At 45.8% G+C, this 14927-nt stretch overlaps 1 protein-coding gene across 1 annotated transcript; it reads left to right on the forward strand.

The window, feature by feature from the left end:
• Nucleotides 1-1143: 1143 nt before the first annotated feature.
• Nucleotides 1144-1943, forward strand: VPREB1 (V-set pre-B cell surrogate light chain 1). Its single transcript, XM_003994989.4, is given in 3 exon segments — nucleotides 1144-1279; nucleotides 1364-1661; nucleotides 1663-1943. Coding segments are annotated over 3 exon segments (450 nt in total). The 5' UTR covers nucleotides 1144-1167; the 3' UTR covers nucleotides 1703-1943.
• Nucleotides 1944-14927: the final 12984 nt, after the last annotated feature.

Raw genomic sequence — 14927 nt, forward strand, 5'->3', positions numbered from 1 at the left:
TTCCAGTCCATGGAGGGCCTGAACAGAACAGAAAGGGGGAGAAAGGTGGAATTCACCCCTTTCCGTTTCTTATATGCCTGCTGAGCTGTGAAATTGGTCTTCTCCTGCCCTTGGACTGGGCTTTATCGGCTCCCCTGGTTCTCAGGCTTTTGGACTCAGACTGAGGTGCACCACTGGCTTTCCTGGGTCTACAACCTGCACGTGGCAGATCATGGCAGATCATGGCAATCTCCATAATTGGGAGAGGCAATTCCTCATAATAAATCTCTTCCTATGTATATATCCTATTGGTTCTGTTTCTCTGGAGAACCCTGATTAACTGAGGTACATGAGTCTTCATCTGAGCATCCCAACAGCCTCCAGCTACACAACCCGCACAGCTTTGTGGGTAACGCTAAGCAGAGAGCAGGCCTCAGGCCTTGGGAAATGCTTGGTGACGGGGTCAAACTCAGGTGGAACAGGGATGGGACCAATAGATCGTCTAGGTGCAGGGTCTGGCCAAGGAGTGGGCTGAGGTCCAGGGGATTCTGCCTTACCCACTCCCTGGGGAGACTTGTGAGGAGCAGAGTGTCAGGAGAGCTGGGGCCGGGCCTCTGCAGGATGCTGATGGGGGAAAAGGCTGCTCTACCTCTGCCCCCACCTGCCTTGAGCCCCAGGTGGGGGCCCCCAACGCCCTCCTGGTGCTTCCTTCCCAGAAGCTGTGGGTCCCTGCTGCTACATTCTAGGAGGGAAAGGGGGCTGGGTTTGGTGGGAGGGAATGGCAGGAGTGTGGAAGGGGACAGAGTATCCCACTCACCCCAGAACCCCAGAATTTCTGCTGTACAAAGCAAGTGTTTTCACCCCCGTGAGGACGTGTCCTCTCTACTGCTTCACCAGGCATGTCAATTTGGACAAGAACCAGATTTCTGTGGGGTTCAGCTTCCTCAGGAGGATGGTGAGGTTACTCTACCTCAGGGATCCAACTTTGCAGGCTGGCCTCCTGGGCAGTAGTCCGTGAGCCTCAGGCAGGTGCTTCCTCCCTGGACGCTCCCATGGGGCCAAAGAAAGATCCACAAAGGCTGCCATGTGGCCATTCCCCAACTGACACTGCAAACTCAAGAAAGTTCAGGAAAGTGGTGGCTGAGAACCAGGCGTGCAATGACCCCGCCCCTGGGAGGGTGCAGGCGGATGCTGGCCCAGCCCCGAGATGGTCCCAGGAGCCCTGGCAGCACAAAGAAGACAGAGTTCAGCACCATGTCGTGGATTCCTGTCCTGCTGGCACTCTTCACCCACTGGGCAGGTGAGAACACCCCAGAGCTAACAACCCCTGGCCCCATCCCCTGCCCTCCTCTGCCTAGATGCTCAGGTGCTTCTCTGTCCCCAGGCTGTGTCTCTCAGCCCATGCTGAACCAGCCGCCATTTGTGTCCTCGCCCCTTGGAACAACAATCCGTCTGGCCTGCACCTTGAGCAGAGACTACGATGTCAGGATTTATAACATCTACTGGTACCAGCAGAGGCCCGGCCACCCTCCAAGATTCTTGCTGAGATATTTCTCCCACTCAGACCACAGCCAGGGCTTCAAGATTCCCCCTCGCTTCTCTGGATCCAAAGATGTGGCCAAGAACACGGGCTATTTGAGCATCTCCGGGCTGCAGCCTGAGGATGAGGCTATGTATTACTGTTCTCTGGGATTCCAGGTCTTGGATAAAGAAAGGGAGATGAGGGGAGAGAGAAGGGAAGAAAAGGAGCCTGCTGTTTTGGGGTCCCCAGCACCCCCAGACACACTTACGTTGAACTAGAGACCAAGGGGCACACTTCCTCAGAAAGAGGCGAGTATGGGCAAGGAGGGTAGGCTATGGGCTTCACAGAGCAAAGGAGAAAGCTGCTCAGCTTCTTCCTGTCCAGAAACTTGCTTAGACCCCCCGAATGTGGGATTTGGGGATTAAAGTTGCTTGTGTCTTGAGAAGTTGTCTTGCTGAGTTTGTATGCCTGGTGTGCCGAATTGTTCTGAGGAGGCCCCAGATGTTCTGGGAAAGGTGAGAATGAGTGGGATGCATCCTAGAACCAGCCTAGGGTGATAGCCCAGGAGACTGGCTAGGCAAAATGCTAGCTCTTGCTCTTGTGGGTTCTGAGGGGCAGGAGCTGCACCCTGGGGGACGCTTCTGTTGAGGACAGTCTGCTCTATTGTGCAGGAATTACAGGGTCAACAACTTAGAAAATGCCTCTATTGGGCCTCTTGGGAGGACAGTGGGTCCTGAGTGATAGGTCTGGAGCGGGTCCTCCACGTTGGTATTCTGACATTGGGACAGTCACTTCTCTGTTGTGAGGCTGTCTTGTGCACTGTAGGATGTCCAGCAACATCCCTGGCCTCTACCCACCAAATACCGGCACCTGTGCCCTCCTGCCCCTAATGATGACACCCAGAAATGTCTCCAGGCATTGCCAAATGCCCTCCAGGTGGCAAAATCACCTTGATTAAACACCCTTGATCTCGGTGAGAGAAATGGGCATATTCTTTGGCCCAAGAGAGTGGCAGGGGCTGGCAGATATTTTCTATGAAGGGCCAGATAGTAAATCACTTGGGCTTTCCAAGCCATATGATCTTTGTCCCAACTACTCCGTTCTGTCCTTATAATGTGAGAGCGGCCACAGGCAATACTATGTAAACATATGGGCATGGCTGTGCTCCTACTTAATTTTATTTACAGAAATATAGGGCTGGGCCAGATATGGCACCAGAGCTTGCCAGCCCCTGCTCCGGCAGAACACTACTGCCACTGGGTTTCAATCTAGCCATACTTGGTGGGATAATCAAGGCGAACCTCACTTTTTCCTGTCTGATAACTCCATGGAAACCTCTGGACCCCTGGAGAAACCTGCAGGTAGGGGGCGTGGCCTCACTGATAGGCTTCTTGGGTGAAGAGGGTATAGGTGCATTCCTGCAGGCCTGACCCATAGCACAGCATCCTGAGCCTCTGGGTGGTGGGTCGGGATATGCCCTGCAGAGAGAGACCATGAACATAGGTACATAGAGTGGACATGCCTCATACTCAGAGAGGTGGCAGGCAAACCATCTCCCCTGTGATCCCAAACTTGGCTGAGAGCGTCCCTTTATCAAGGGGTCCCCCTGAGAGTGGGCATGTGTCAATACTGGCCCTTCCACATGTGCAAAACAATGGTCTCAGCTCATGCCACGTTCCAGGTACCCTCTGAGCTTCTACTTCCTCAAATGCACTGCACTCTTCCTGCATCAGACCTTTGCCCCCAGACAGTGGCCCCCAGGCCCATGTTCCTAAAGGCCAGCCAGGTGGCCACTTAACCTGCTTTCTTCTTTCATCCTTTGTGATTCTGGGATTCCATGCCTTGACAAGAAACCCAGAGAGCAGAGAGTCAGGTTGGGCTCCTCCATTATCCTAACGCTCTGCCCCACCAGATCCATGCAGGGTGAGACCCTGGACTCGGGCCTCAGGCCAGCCAGAGTGTGAGTCTTAGCTCTGGTCAGCCCCGGAAGGGCCATTGGAATTCTAGGCCAACATCCCCTTTGTTGTATGTAAAGAGGATCATAATAGCACTGACTCATTTCTATAAAGCACTTAACTGTAATGGCTCCTCCACAAAAGAGTAGTGTTAATATTTCCTCATCAGTGACCAGGCCTGGCCTTCCTCCTTGTCAAGTCTGAGTCCATTCCTTTAGCCTGAGTCATTTCTCACCTCCACCATTGGCTGGCCTCCTGCCTGTCCCCTGCTGCAGCTCCTCCTCATTTTCACTCCCAGGTCTGGCCCTGCCTGCACTCCTCTCCAACCTTTGTCTCTCACCTTTGAAGGCACATATGCAAGCCACATTTGCAATTTTCAATTTTTTGTTGGCTACATTTTTTGAGAAAGGAAATAAGAAACAGGTGAAATGACTTTTGTGAGTTTATTCATTTTGAGAGAGAGAGAGCAAGCGAGCATGCGTGTGCAAGTGGAGGAGGGACAGAGAGGGAGAAAGACAATCCCAAGCAGGCCCCTCACTGTCAGCAAAGAGCCCAACTCCTTGTCTTGCCCCCATGACCCGTGAGATCATGAACTGAGCTGAAATCAAGAGCTTAACCAACTGAGCCACTGGGTGCCCCACAATGATTTTTTAAAAATTTTTTTTAACGTTTTATTTATTTTTGAGACAGAGAGAGACAGAGCATGAACGGGGGAGGGTCAGAGAGACGGAGACACAGAATCCGAAACAGGCTCCAGGCTCCGAGCTGTCAGCACAGAGCCCCACGCGGGGCTTGAACTCACAGACCACGAGACCATGACCTGAACCAAAGTCGGCCGCTCAACCGACTGAGCCACCAGGCGCCCCCACAATGATTTTTAATAGTACATTTTATTTAACTCCATCCATCCCAAGTATTATCATTTTGGCATGCAATCTAAAAATTAGCTATGAGACGGTTTAAACTCTTTTGTTGTCATGCAAAATCTTCAAAACCCAGCGTGTAGTTTGCACTCGTGGCTCCTCTCTGTTTGGACCAGCTACTTTCCAAGTGACCAACAGCCGTCTGTGGCTTGGGCAGGACCGTACAGATTGAAAGGATTGAATTCAGACTCCTTCTCATGACAAGCCTTTGGAAGCTGGTCCAGATCTGGTCCCAAGTCCAAGGTCTTATCCACCCGCCCTCAGTGTTTCTGCCACATTAATTCATCTGCAATTGATCCAACACCTCATCCTTGTGGTTGCTTCGGATGCTTTTCCTAAGCCATTCATTTGCAGACAGAACTCCCTGTCCCTTTACAGTGTCCTCCAGCTGACTTCCCCAACTCTGAGCTCCACAGTGATCTCAAATCTCACTCCTTGGCCAAGATTTCCCTGACCTCTTTAGGCAGTTACTAGCTTCCTGTCATGTGCAGCTATTGTGTTTTCCTATGTTTAGCACCTACCAGACAGATCTAAATTTACCCTGCAGGTCTCTCTCCTTCACTAATCTGCACATTCTTGGTGGGCAGGATCTCTTCTACTCATTTGATGTGTCTGGTAAACATGAGGTGATAACAGAGTTGAGCAAATAGGTGAATGAGTAATTGATCACATAACTGAATGAATTCTTGAGTTGCAAAGACCCTGCCATTCATTCATTCTAGGATCCCCTGAGATGGCTGGGGTCATTGGGATTCCCTAAGAAGGGAAATCATGTCACATCAGTGAGTGGCCACATTCTGTCCATCTGTTTGTCTTTCTGTCAGAGTCTTTCTCTCACATATGCACACACACACACACACACACACACACACACACACCTCTGATGCCTTACATATGAAGCTGGTGATAGTGTACAGCAACTGGGAATGGTGTGGGAAGGAATAGGTCAAAATCAGCCGATGCAGGGAGAACTTTCTGAATCAGTAACAGAGGAGTGAGATGTTGGAGAGGAGGGGGGATCTGGTCCCTGATACTGTAAAGAGCTCCCCCACCCCCATCACCCCTAAGCCTCTCTCTACAGGGCTCCCAGGTGTGACACAGAACAAAGGTGTGTGGTGCTCAGAGCTGTGGTCTGTGACAGAAATGCTTGACACAGCTCACAAATCTGAGACAGAAACACAGAACCCGATGGGCTTGGTATGGCACCAGTGGTACTGAAGAGAGAACCCACCATTCTGACCTGAGTTAGACCCTGAGACCCTTGAAATCTGAGGAAGACCCAAGGGTCTTGAGGGCTGGAGCATGCCAAGCAGACAGAGTGAAGATGCAAGGGGTTCCCGGAGCATATAGACAGTCAGTGTGGTTGTGACACAGTTTGGCAAGACGAGCTCAGGGAAGTGGTCCCCACAACAGGGGAGGGTGGAATTAGCCTCCAGAGGCCCTTTAGGACATGGAAGCCTCTTGTGTTTCATTCTAAATTGTGTATTTGTGATGGGAGCACAATGCCCAAAGCCATTCGTTCATTACTGGGTGCAAGCTGGAGATGTCCTCATTCCTGCCTTCCTCCTTCTTCCTTTGGTAAGAAAACTTCCCCTCATCAGGGATTTAGTCACCTGAGGAACTATGTGTATGGCAAAGGCAGGAAAAATGTTTGATCTTTTTTCCTTTTTTTTACCAACTATCAAAGTAACAAGGCTGTGTGCCAGCTTCATCCAACTTTGATTTGTTAGTGTCATGCGAAGTCTATGGATATAAGCATATCTGAGGTGTTTAAATCCATTGCAATTATTGGAAGATCTGTTTTTGACCAGTAGAAGCCCATTCAAATTGGTCTGTAATCAGGAACAGGTGGATATGTCAAAAACAGTACGTTTAATTTTGTTTTCAGTATTTACACAAATGTGGGTCAATTTTCATTCCAGCTACTTCTCAAAGGGATGATGATTTAGAACACACTGAATGGAGAAATGGGTTTTACACAAGGAAAGAGACCCCCGGAATGGGAAAATCAGTCTTTTGCAATGCTTAATGTGATCATAATGATTAAGGCAAGAACCATAGATTTGTGCCAAAACTCTTGGATTCTTGGTTAGCAGGGTACAGAGCATGTGCTTGGTGCAGTCATGTCATCCCACAAGTCTACTCACAAAAGGAACGTGGACATTTCCATGGGAGAAATTTGGCTGTCACCTTCAATGCAGAGTCACCTCCCATGCAGGGCTCAACCCTAGCTTCTCTCTCTTTTAAAAAATGTTCATTTATATTTAAGAGAGAGAGAAGGGGGGGGGAGGAGCAGAGAGAGGGGGCGGGACAGAGGATCTGAATGAGGCTCTGTGCTGACACAGAAAGCTCGACATAGGACTCGAACCCACAAGCTTCCAGACCATTACCTGAGCCGAAGTCAGACAACCAAATGAATCGCCCAGGCACTCCATCCTGGCTTCTGTCTTAATGGAATGATCCAACACGGGCCCCTTCTGGAGGGAATAATGGGAAGTACTCTATGCCAGTGGAGTTGAAAACATTGTATCTGAAGATAGTCAAGCTTCTAGCTTTTACTCCCAGTTCTCAGGAAATACAGGGGCCCCAGGAAAACAGCCAGACAAACCCAGATTGTGGAACACTGGAAAAGAAAATTGGCTTGGACTCTCAGAAAAGTGACTATCAAGAAAGAAAAGGTGTATATATTCTTAAATGAAGAGTCTGAAGATATCTAACAAGTAACCAGAATGTATGCACTGAGATTAGGTCTTTTCAGGCCAAACCAAAAAACAAACAAACAAACAAAATTTCCAAAACAGTAGCTATAAATAAAAGTCATCTTGTGGACCATTGTGGAGATTTGACTGGGTAGCAGATACTAGCTATTAGGGGATTATAATAATTTTATTAGATGGGATCATGGTATTGTGGTTTCTTTTTTTTATTAAAAAAATTTTTTTTAACGTTTATTTATCTTTGGGACAGAGAGAGACAGAGCATGAACGGGGGAGGGGCAGAGAGAGAGGGAGACACAGAATCAGAAGCAGGCTCCAGGCTCTGAGCCCTCAGCCCAGAGCCCGACGCGGGGCTCGAACTCACGAACCGCGAGATCGTGACCCGAGCCGAAGTCAGACGCTCAACCGACTGAGCCACCCAGGCACCCCGGTATTGTGGTTTTTTAGGAGAAAGTGTCAAAACATCTGCAACTGAATTTTTCCAAACTTTTAATTTTGAAATAATCATACATATACATGAAATGGCAAAATAATGTACAGGGAGGTTCCATGCACCTTTTCCCCAGCTTGTTAACATCTTCCATAATTATAGTACGGCATCAATACCAGGAAGTTGACATTGGTATAATCCAGAGCTTATTTTGGTTTCTCTAATTCTACCTGTGCTCATTTAATGTTATCACATGTATCTTTGCACAATCACCACCGACCAGATATTTAGCTCTACCATCACCACAGGCTCCTCCATGCCACCCCTTTATAGCCACACTCCTCATCCCTTCTATCCCCAGCCCCTGCAAGCACTCATCTATTCTCTATGTCTTTAATTTTGTCCTTTTGAGAATGTCATAGAAACATAATCATATAGTAGGTAGTCTTTTGAGACTGACTTTTTTCATTCAGCAGAATTCCTTTGAAGTTCATCCAATTTGTTGCATGTATCAGTAACTCATTCTTTTTTATGGCTGCATAATATTTCATGGAATGGATTACCACATTTGTATAACCACTCTCTCATTGACAAACATTTGGGTAGCATCACATCCAAAAATATTTCAAAATATCCCATAGTCATAAATAGAAATCCTTAAACTATAAAACTTCTGGGAGAAAATCTTTGTGACCTTGTGTTAGGCAAAGATTTCATAGATGTAACAAACAAAAGTACTATCAATCCATAAAATAACAAGTTGATAACTTTATAAAAATGAAAAATGTCTCTTCTTCAGACACACTGTTAAGAAAATTAAAATACAAGCCACCGGCTGGGAGAAATATTTGCAAAATACATAGCTGATAAAGGGCTTCTATCTAGAATATATAAAGAACTCTCAAAACTCAACAATAAGAAAACAATGTATTCAATTTTAATAAGGGAAAAGTTTTGAACAGATACTTCAGTAAAGAAGTATATAGAAGGCCAATAAGTACATGAAAAGATGCTCAACACCATCAATCATTAGGAATTAAAACCACAAGGTAACACTACACACCTAGTTAGAATAGCTTGTTAAAAGGATGTGGAACAGCTATAACTGTTACTAAAGGCATTGTATTATGATATAGCTATTTTGGAAAGCAGTTTGGCAGTTTTGTATAAAGTTAAATGTACATTTACTTACAATTCAACAATATGCCTAGGTATTTACCCAAGGGAAATGAAAACATATTTTAACACAAATGTTTATAGTGGCTTTACTCATAATCACCAAAAATTGCTAACAGAAATGTTCTTTGATTGGTGAATGGATGACTGGAACATTCATCCGATGGAATAATAACTCAGCCACACAAATGAATGAGTGACTGCTGATATATGCAAGGCATGGAATGTCTCAAGTGTGGTTGACCATGTAAAAGATTCAGTTTCAAAAAGGCTGCATACTGTGTGATTCCATTTACATGACATTCTAAAAATGCAAAACTCTAGGGACAAAAAAAGAGACCAGTTTGTTGCTAGGGGTTGGAGGTGGAGGGAGGGAGTGATGACAAAGGGGTATGATGGATTTTTAGGGTAATGGAAATTTCTATATTTTGATTGCAGTGGTGGCTGTGAGACTGGATGCATTTGTTCAGACTCAAAACTATACACTAAAGAGGGTGCATTTTCATGTATGTAAATTGTGTCTTAATATACCTGAGGTAAAAAAAAATTTTTTCCATAGTTAGTGCTATGGTATTCTGGTAATGATACCACATCTGGAACAGTTATGGTTGCCACTTGATTAAGTTTACTGCCATTAAGTTTGTCACCATTCTTAGCCCTGATCGAACTAGAAATATCAAGGACCAGATGAGTGATTTAAAAGGTAATAAAATGAGGATCACCACATCTTGTTTAAAGTTTTGGAGGTAGGAATACTTTCTGCCATTCCACCTAAATGTGCCATATTGGTTTTTTGATCACCTATATTGGCTTTGTGAGGGTGGAACATGATTTCAGGAGCTTGCATTTGGCCTTTTTTGTCATAATGACTCCTGCTCCACAGGTCATGAATGAATATGAGAATTCTACCAGCTAAGTATGTTCATACCACTTATACATCCAGAAACAGAAAATGATCACCAACCAGTTTTGCAGATAGACCCACTGGACACAGTGTGAAACTGACATGGGGAGGAATCCAGTCATCACCAGTCCTCTGTATTGTAGTTACCTGCAAACTAACAGGATGGCATTTTTGTCATCCTGCCTTCTGTGTCACCTCAGAAGCTGTGTCAACAGCGCACTTATTTGGGAAAATAATGGGAGGATCCCCTTGGAAAAAGATTTCTGAAATATTGCAAGTTCCTCCCTCAAGTGGACTTGGCTTTGCTACTGATGTGTTCTGGATCTGGAAATAGCTTATGTCTGCAAACTGGGAAGAGTTTGTGACTCTCCATTGGTGTGGCTGAATCATTGGTGTGGCTCACCCATTTGTGGTCATCAGTCAAGCAATATGTGACTGCCTCTACATCCAATACCTAGGTGCACCATGGTCTATTAATCATTTCCACTTTTCCCTGTGGGCCAGAGTCAACCTTTCTGCCTGTGTCAGTTTGAATCCTCTGAGAATTAGACACCAAGATGGGATTAGATATACGTGAGGGTTTTCAGGACAAATAGCTGTAAGGATTCATAGGGAAAGGAGCAAGAATCGATAGGGATAATCTCCAGACCATACTACTCCAGACCAGACCAGGTCTGAGACCTGGGAAAGGAGAAAGGGAAAGAAGGATTGGTGAGGACGAATCTCAGACTGCAGTTTTAGAAAAATCTTATCCAGACTGATGGGGAGTCCCCAATCAAAAGTTGCCCATTAAGGATGTCCATGTGGGCAGGAATGGGCCATCATTTGTAACCCAGCCAGTAAAATGATGGGAACAGCCTGAATGAAGCAGATGAGGGTTGTCATTCTACATGTCTTCTCCCAGCCTTCCTGCCCCACCCCCCTCCAACAGGTGCTCTGAAAGGAAATCTGGGTAGGGCACTTGCATAAGGCCACCACACTGCCTTCATGGTAAGTACTTCCATCTGGTCTCTGTGGTTTGGTGCTGCCACTGAAACATCCTGCTATACTCATTGAAAAAGACTAGTCCACTTCCATGGCAGTATCCCCACCATGAGCCCCAGCCTGTGGTGGACAGCACCACTGAGCTTCTCCAGAGTGGCAGTGCCTCCTATCAGCTTCACTTCATGAAGGGAATGTCATCTGAGCCCTCTGGAAAATGGTTCACTGCTGTTTCTCTGGTCCTTTATAATAAATCCATTGTAGCATGAACACCGCTCTCTGCTCATTTTGACCGTATTCCTCAAGGTCAAGGAAATTCCAGCATTCCAGCATTTATCTTTTTGACACTAGGGTACCATTTATCTAAGTTTTAAGCACTATCCCATTAGGACCAACTGTAGGTGTCTCAGTCATGGGGGAGACTGCATCAACTCTCATTGGTCATTGGTTGAGAGCTGCTTCTTGCATCCCAGTCCCCCGCACCGGCACACAGGCACAGATGGCGCGCATGGCCAGAGATGCTCAGGTGGTAGCAACTAAAAGTCAAACAGAAATGCAAGTGTTGAGGGAATATGGGCAGGTTCCTGACAGCATCTACTACAATATCCAGAGGTTGAATGAAGGTACTAGCAGTGGAGACCAAGAGGAGTATGTTAATATGGAAGGTGTTGGAGGGAAATGGAGAGTCCTGATGTGTATATATATATAGATCAAAGGTCCTGGTTCTAGGTGAGTGTCAGCTGGGGTTGATTAGAGAAGCAGAATCACTGTGAGGGATACAGAACAAGGGATTATCATGAGGATGGACCTCATACTGAGGAGTAGCAATCTTTGAGGGATACTGTCTCTCTTCTAGTGTTGATCCTGTGCTCGCTCTAGGTCATCCAGATCCACAGTTGGGAAGGAAAGCAAGGTGTGGACCAGAACATCAGCAACTCTCTCACCTTAACCTTGGTGCTGGTGGTGACCTGCAGAAGAAGCTGGCACAGAAATAATGATTACAGCTTTGCATTCAACTTCCAGATCTTACATAAATGTTCTCTTATACCTCACCCTAGCTAAGCCATGCATAGAAGAGAATTTTGTTAATGTGGTTTAGCTGAGCTCAGTGGAAACAGTACAAAGTCACCACAAAGTGTTTGAGGAGGAGAAAGGTGCTGTAGAGAAATCTGATAATGCATTTATTTTGGCTCATAGTTTGTAAGATCATGGAGAGTAGAGGAAAGTCAAGCAGCAGCTATAGGCTGGGGAGAGGGTGAGGCAGAGGAGCACCCTTCAAAATCAGTAGTGATCTGGAACACTGGGCTGGCTGGGACTTGTTTTCCCCGTGACAGGGCCAGGCAGGAAGCAGCTGCTGGGGCAGCACCCAAGTCCAGGTGCAGCGGACTCTGCCACTGAGTCTCCATCAGTGAGCATGGAGCCCAGTCCCTAGGACCTGGAGGCTATTGTGAGTAGCTGGCGTGTGGACACCCTGGGATGAGGCCACAGTGACCCTGCTGGTCACAAGTCAAATTTCAGTCTTTCCCTGAGGGGTTTCTTAGATCCAAGACCCCACACCAGACAGATATTGATTCAAGTCCTGGAGATGCCAATGCTGCTCTGAGAGATGGGATGGCCAACATGGATTTCTAGGCAGCCGAATGTTTCCATCTTTTCTTTCTTCGCTCCTGCATCTTGTTACATAAACCTTCCTAACTCAAGGTTTAATAATACCCTTTTTTATTGTTTATTTGGCTTTGATTTTAGTTATTCAATATATCTGTAATATATTTTTGCATACAGAGGAGATAGTTGCATTTTTTTTTAATTTTTTCAACGTTTATTTATTTTTGGGACAGAGAGAGACAGAGCATGAACGGGGGAGGGGCAGAGAGAGGGAGACACAGAATCGGAAGCAGGCTCCAGGCTCTGAGCCATCAGCCCAGAGCCTGACGCGGGGCTCGAACTCGCGGACCGCGAGATCATGACCTGGCTGAAGTCGGACGCTTAACCGACCGAGCCACCCAGGCGCCCCAGTTGCATTTTTTTTAATGTGGCAAGTTTTTGTGAGGCTTAATAACAAAAGACTTAAATATGTGTTTATATTGTGCTTCACCCTTTAAGGCATTAATGAGTCTTTTCTGCTATTATTTGTTCAGAGAACAAGCAATCATATTATTAATGCTGAATCTAATGTGCATCTCCTATTGGCTAAGATAAATAAAACACTTTCAAGTTATTTCTTATATTTTATTTGGTTCATTTTGCTTTTAATACTCAAATTCTATTTCTTTTCAAAATTGAGACTGCTTCAGTTGAGGGCACTACCTACATGAACCAGGTGGTCAAACCCAGGGGAGAATCAAGAAAGGGCAGGCATCAGACAGAGGGGTCTGCACAATCTGAGACACCTCCCCCCACCTGCATGCCTGTGTCAGGCTTGTGTGTGTCCTAGTGGTTTCTGATATAAATATTTTTAAGAGCTTTTCTCACCCTCTATACCTTGGAGAATCTCTTTTACTGCGTGTAACACAGATGTCTTTTTCAAAGGCTCTCCCTTGGGTATTGTGTTTTTGGCTATTTGCAAGTCAGACCAAGGTTTAGAGGCAGTCAACCTCTGCCAAGGGCCTACAGATGGACAATGAGCTGGGGTCTCATCTTCCCACTGGTGCCAGATATGGCAGGGAAGAGGGGCAGGGCATTGTCTGGAAACAATGCCTGGCATTTTAAGCACTAGGGTATTTTGAATGAATAAGTGACCACCACTTCAAACTGTGTCACTCATCTGAAACCACCAGCTCCACTTCTCCACTGGTTGACCTTCTGACTGGACCACACAGGAGCCCACGGAGCAATCATGGCTCAACCTCCAGGGGCCATCTGGGCCACTCCCCTGCCTCTCTCCTCTTCATGTCTTCCACTTCACTTTCATCCTAACACCTGCTCAGCCTGATGCCCAGAGTCCTACTTTCTTCCTATCTTTTGGAAATACCCCCAGATCCCTCTCCCTCCCCTCTTGGTTAAATTATATTCCCCATGTACCTTAACTCAGCCAAAAACTTTGTTTATGGTGGATTATCATATGTACAGGTGGAAAATTTAAACAGCGAAATTATACTTAAAATTCTTAATGGAAAATTGTACTCAGACAAAATTTTACCCCATTCTTGAACCCTATACTCTTCTTGACTTTTACCTTCTTTTTTTTTTTTTTTGAGAGAGAGAGAGAGAGAGAGAGTATGAGCAGGGGAAAGCAGCAGAGAGAGAGAGAGAGAGAGAGAGAGAGAGAATCCCAAGTAGGCTCCGTGTGGGGCTCAATTTCATGACCATGAGATTATGACTTGAGCCAAAATCAAGAGTTGGCCATTTACCCAACTGATCCACCCAGGTGTCCATTTTCAGCTTCTATATTAGTCAAGATTCTCCAGAGGGGGAAAAAACCAATAGGAGATATAGATGGATGGATAGATAAATAGATACAGCAATATCTAGAGATTTATTATATGGTATTGGCTCATGTGATTATGGAGGCTGAGAAGTCCTATCATCTGCTACTTGCAAGCTGGAAGCCCAGCAGGCTAGTGGTCTAGTTCAAAGGCCTGAGAACTGAGGGGCCAGTGGTGTAGATTCTAGTCTAAGTTAGATCAATATACCAGCTCAAGCTGACAGGCAGACGGAGAGAGCAGTTCCACCCTTCCTCTCTTTTTGTTCTATTCAGTCCTATCGACAGATTGGGTGATGCCTATCTACGTTGGGACATGGGTGTGGACGCTGGCCATCTGCTTTACTCAGCCGACCAATTCAAATGCTAATCTCTTGAATCTCTTCCAGAAGCACTTTCATAGACACACCCAGAAATAATGTTTAATCTGATATCTGGACATATCATGGCAGTTGATGCATAAAATGAACCATCAAACCTTTGCTGTTTCTCTTATATGAATGGAAGCATCCAGCAGCAATCTTTGGGTCCCCACACTCATGCAGGCGATGAATGTAGGACACAGTGGAAGGTAAATGCTCTAATCCAGTCAGATATAATTTAAGAATTCTTAACTTTTTTTACTGTGGTAGAATACATGTGGAATAAAATGTACCATTTTAACCATTGTTTTAAGTGAATAATTCAGTAGTATTGTTTTCACAATAGTGAGCAGCCATCACCACCCTCCATATCCAGAACTTTTTTTATCTTCCCAGACTGAAGCCCTGCCCCCATTAAACAACAATTTTAATTTCCCCCTCAACCAGCCTCTGGTAACTTCAATTCTACTTCCTGTCTCTATGAATTTGCCTATTCTAGGGACCTCATAGAAGTGGAGTCACATTTATCCTTTTTGTGTCTGGCTTATTTCATTAGC

Source organism: Felis catus, chromosome D3 (assembly GCF_018350175.1).
Source record: "Felis catus isolate Fca126 chromosome D3, F.catus_Fca126_mat1.0, whole genome shotgun sequence".
Lineage (NCBI taxonomy): Eukaryota > Metazoa > Chordata > Mammalia > Carnivora > Felidae > Felis > Felis catus.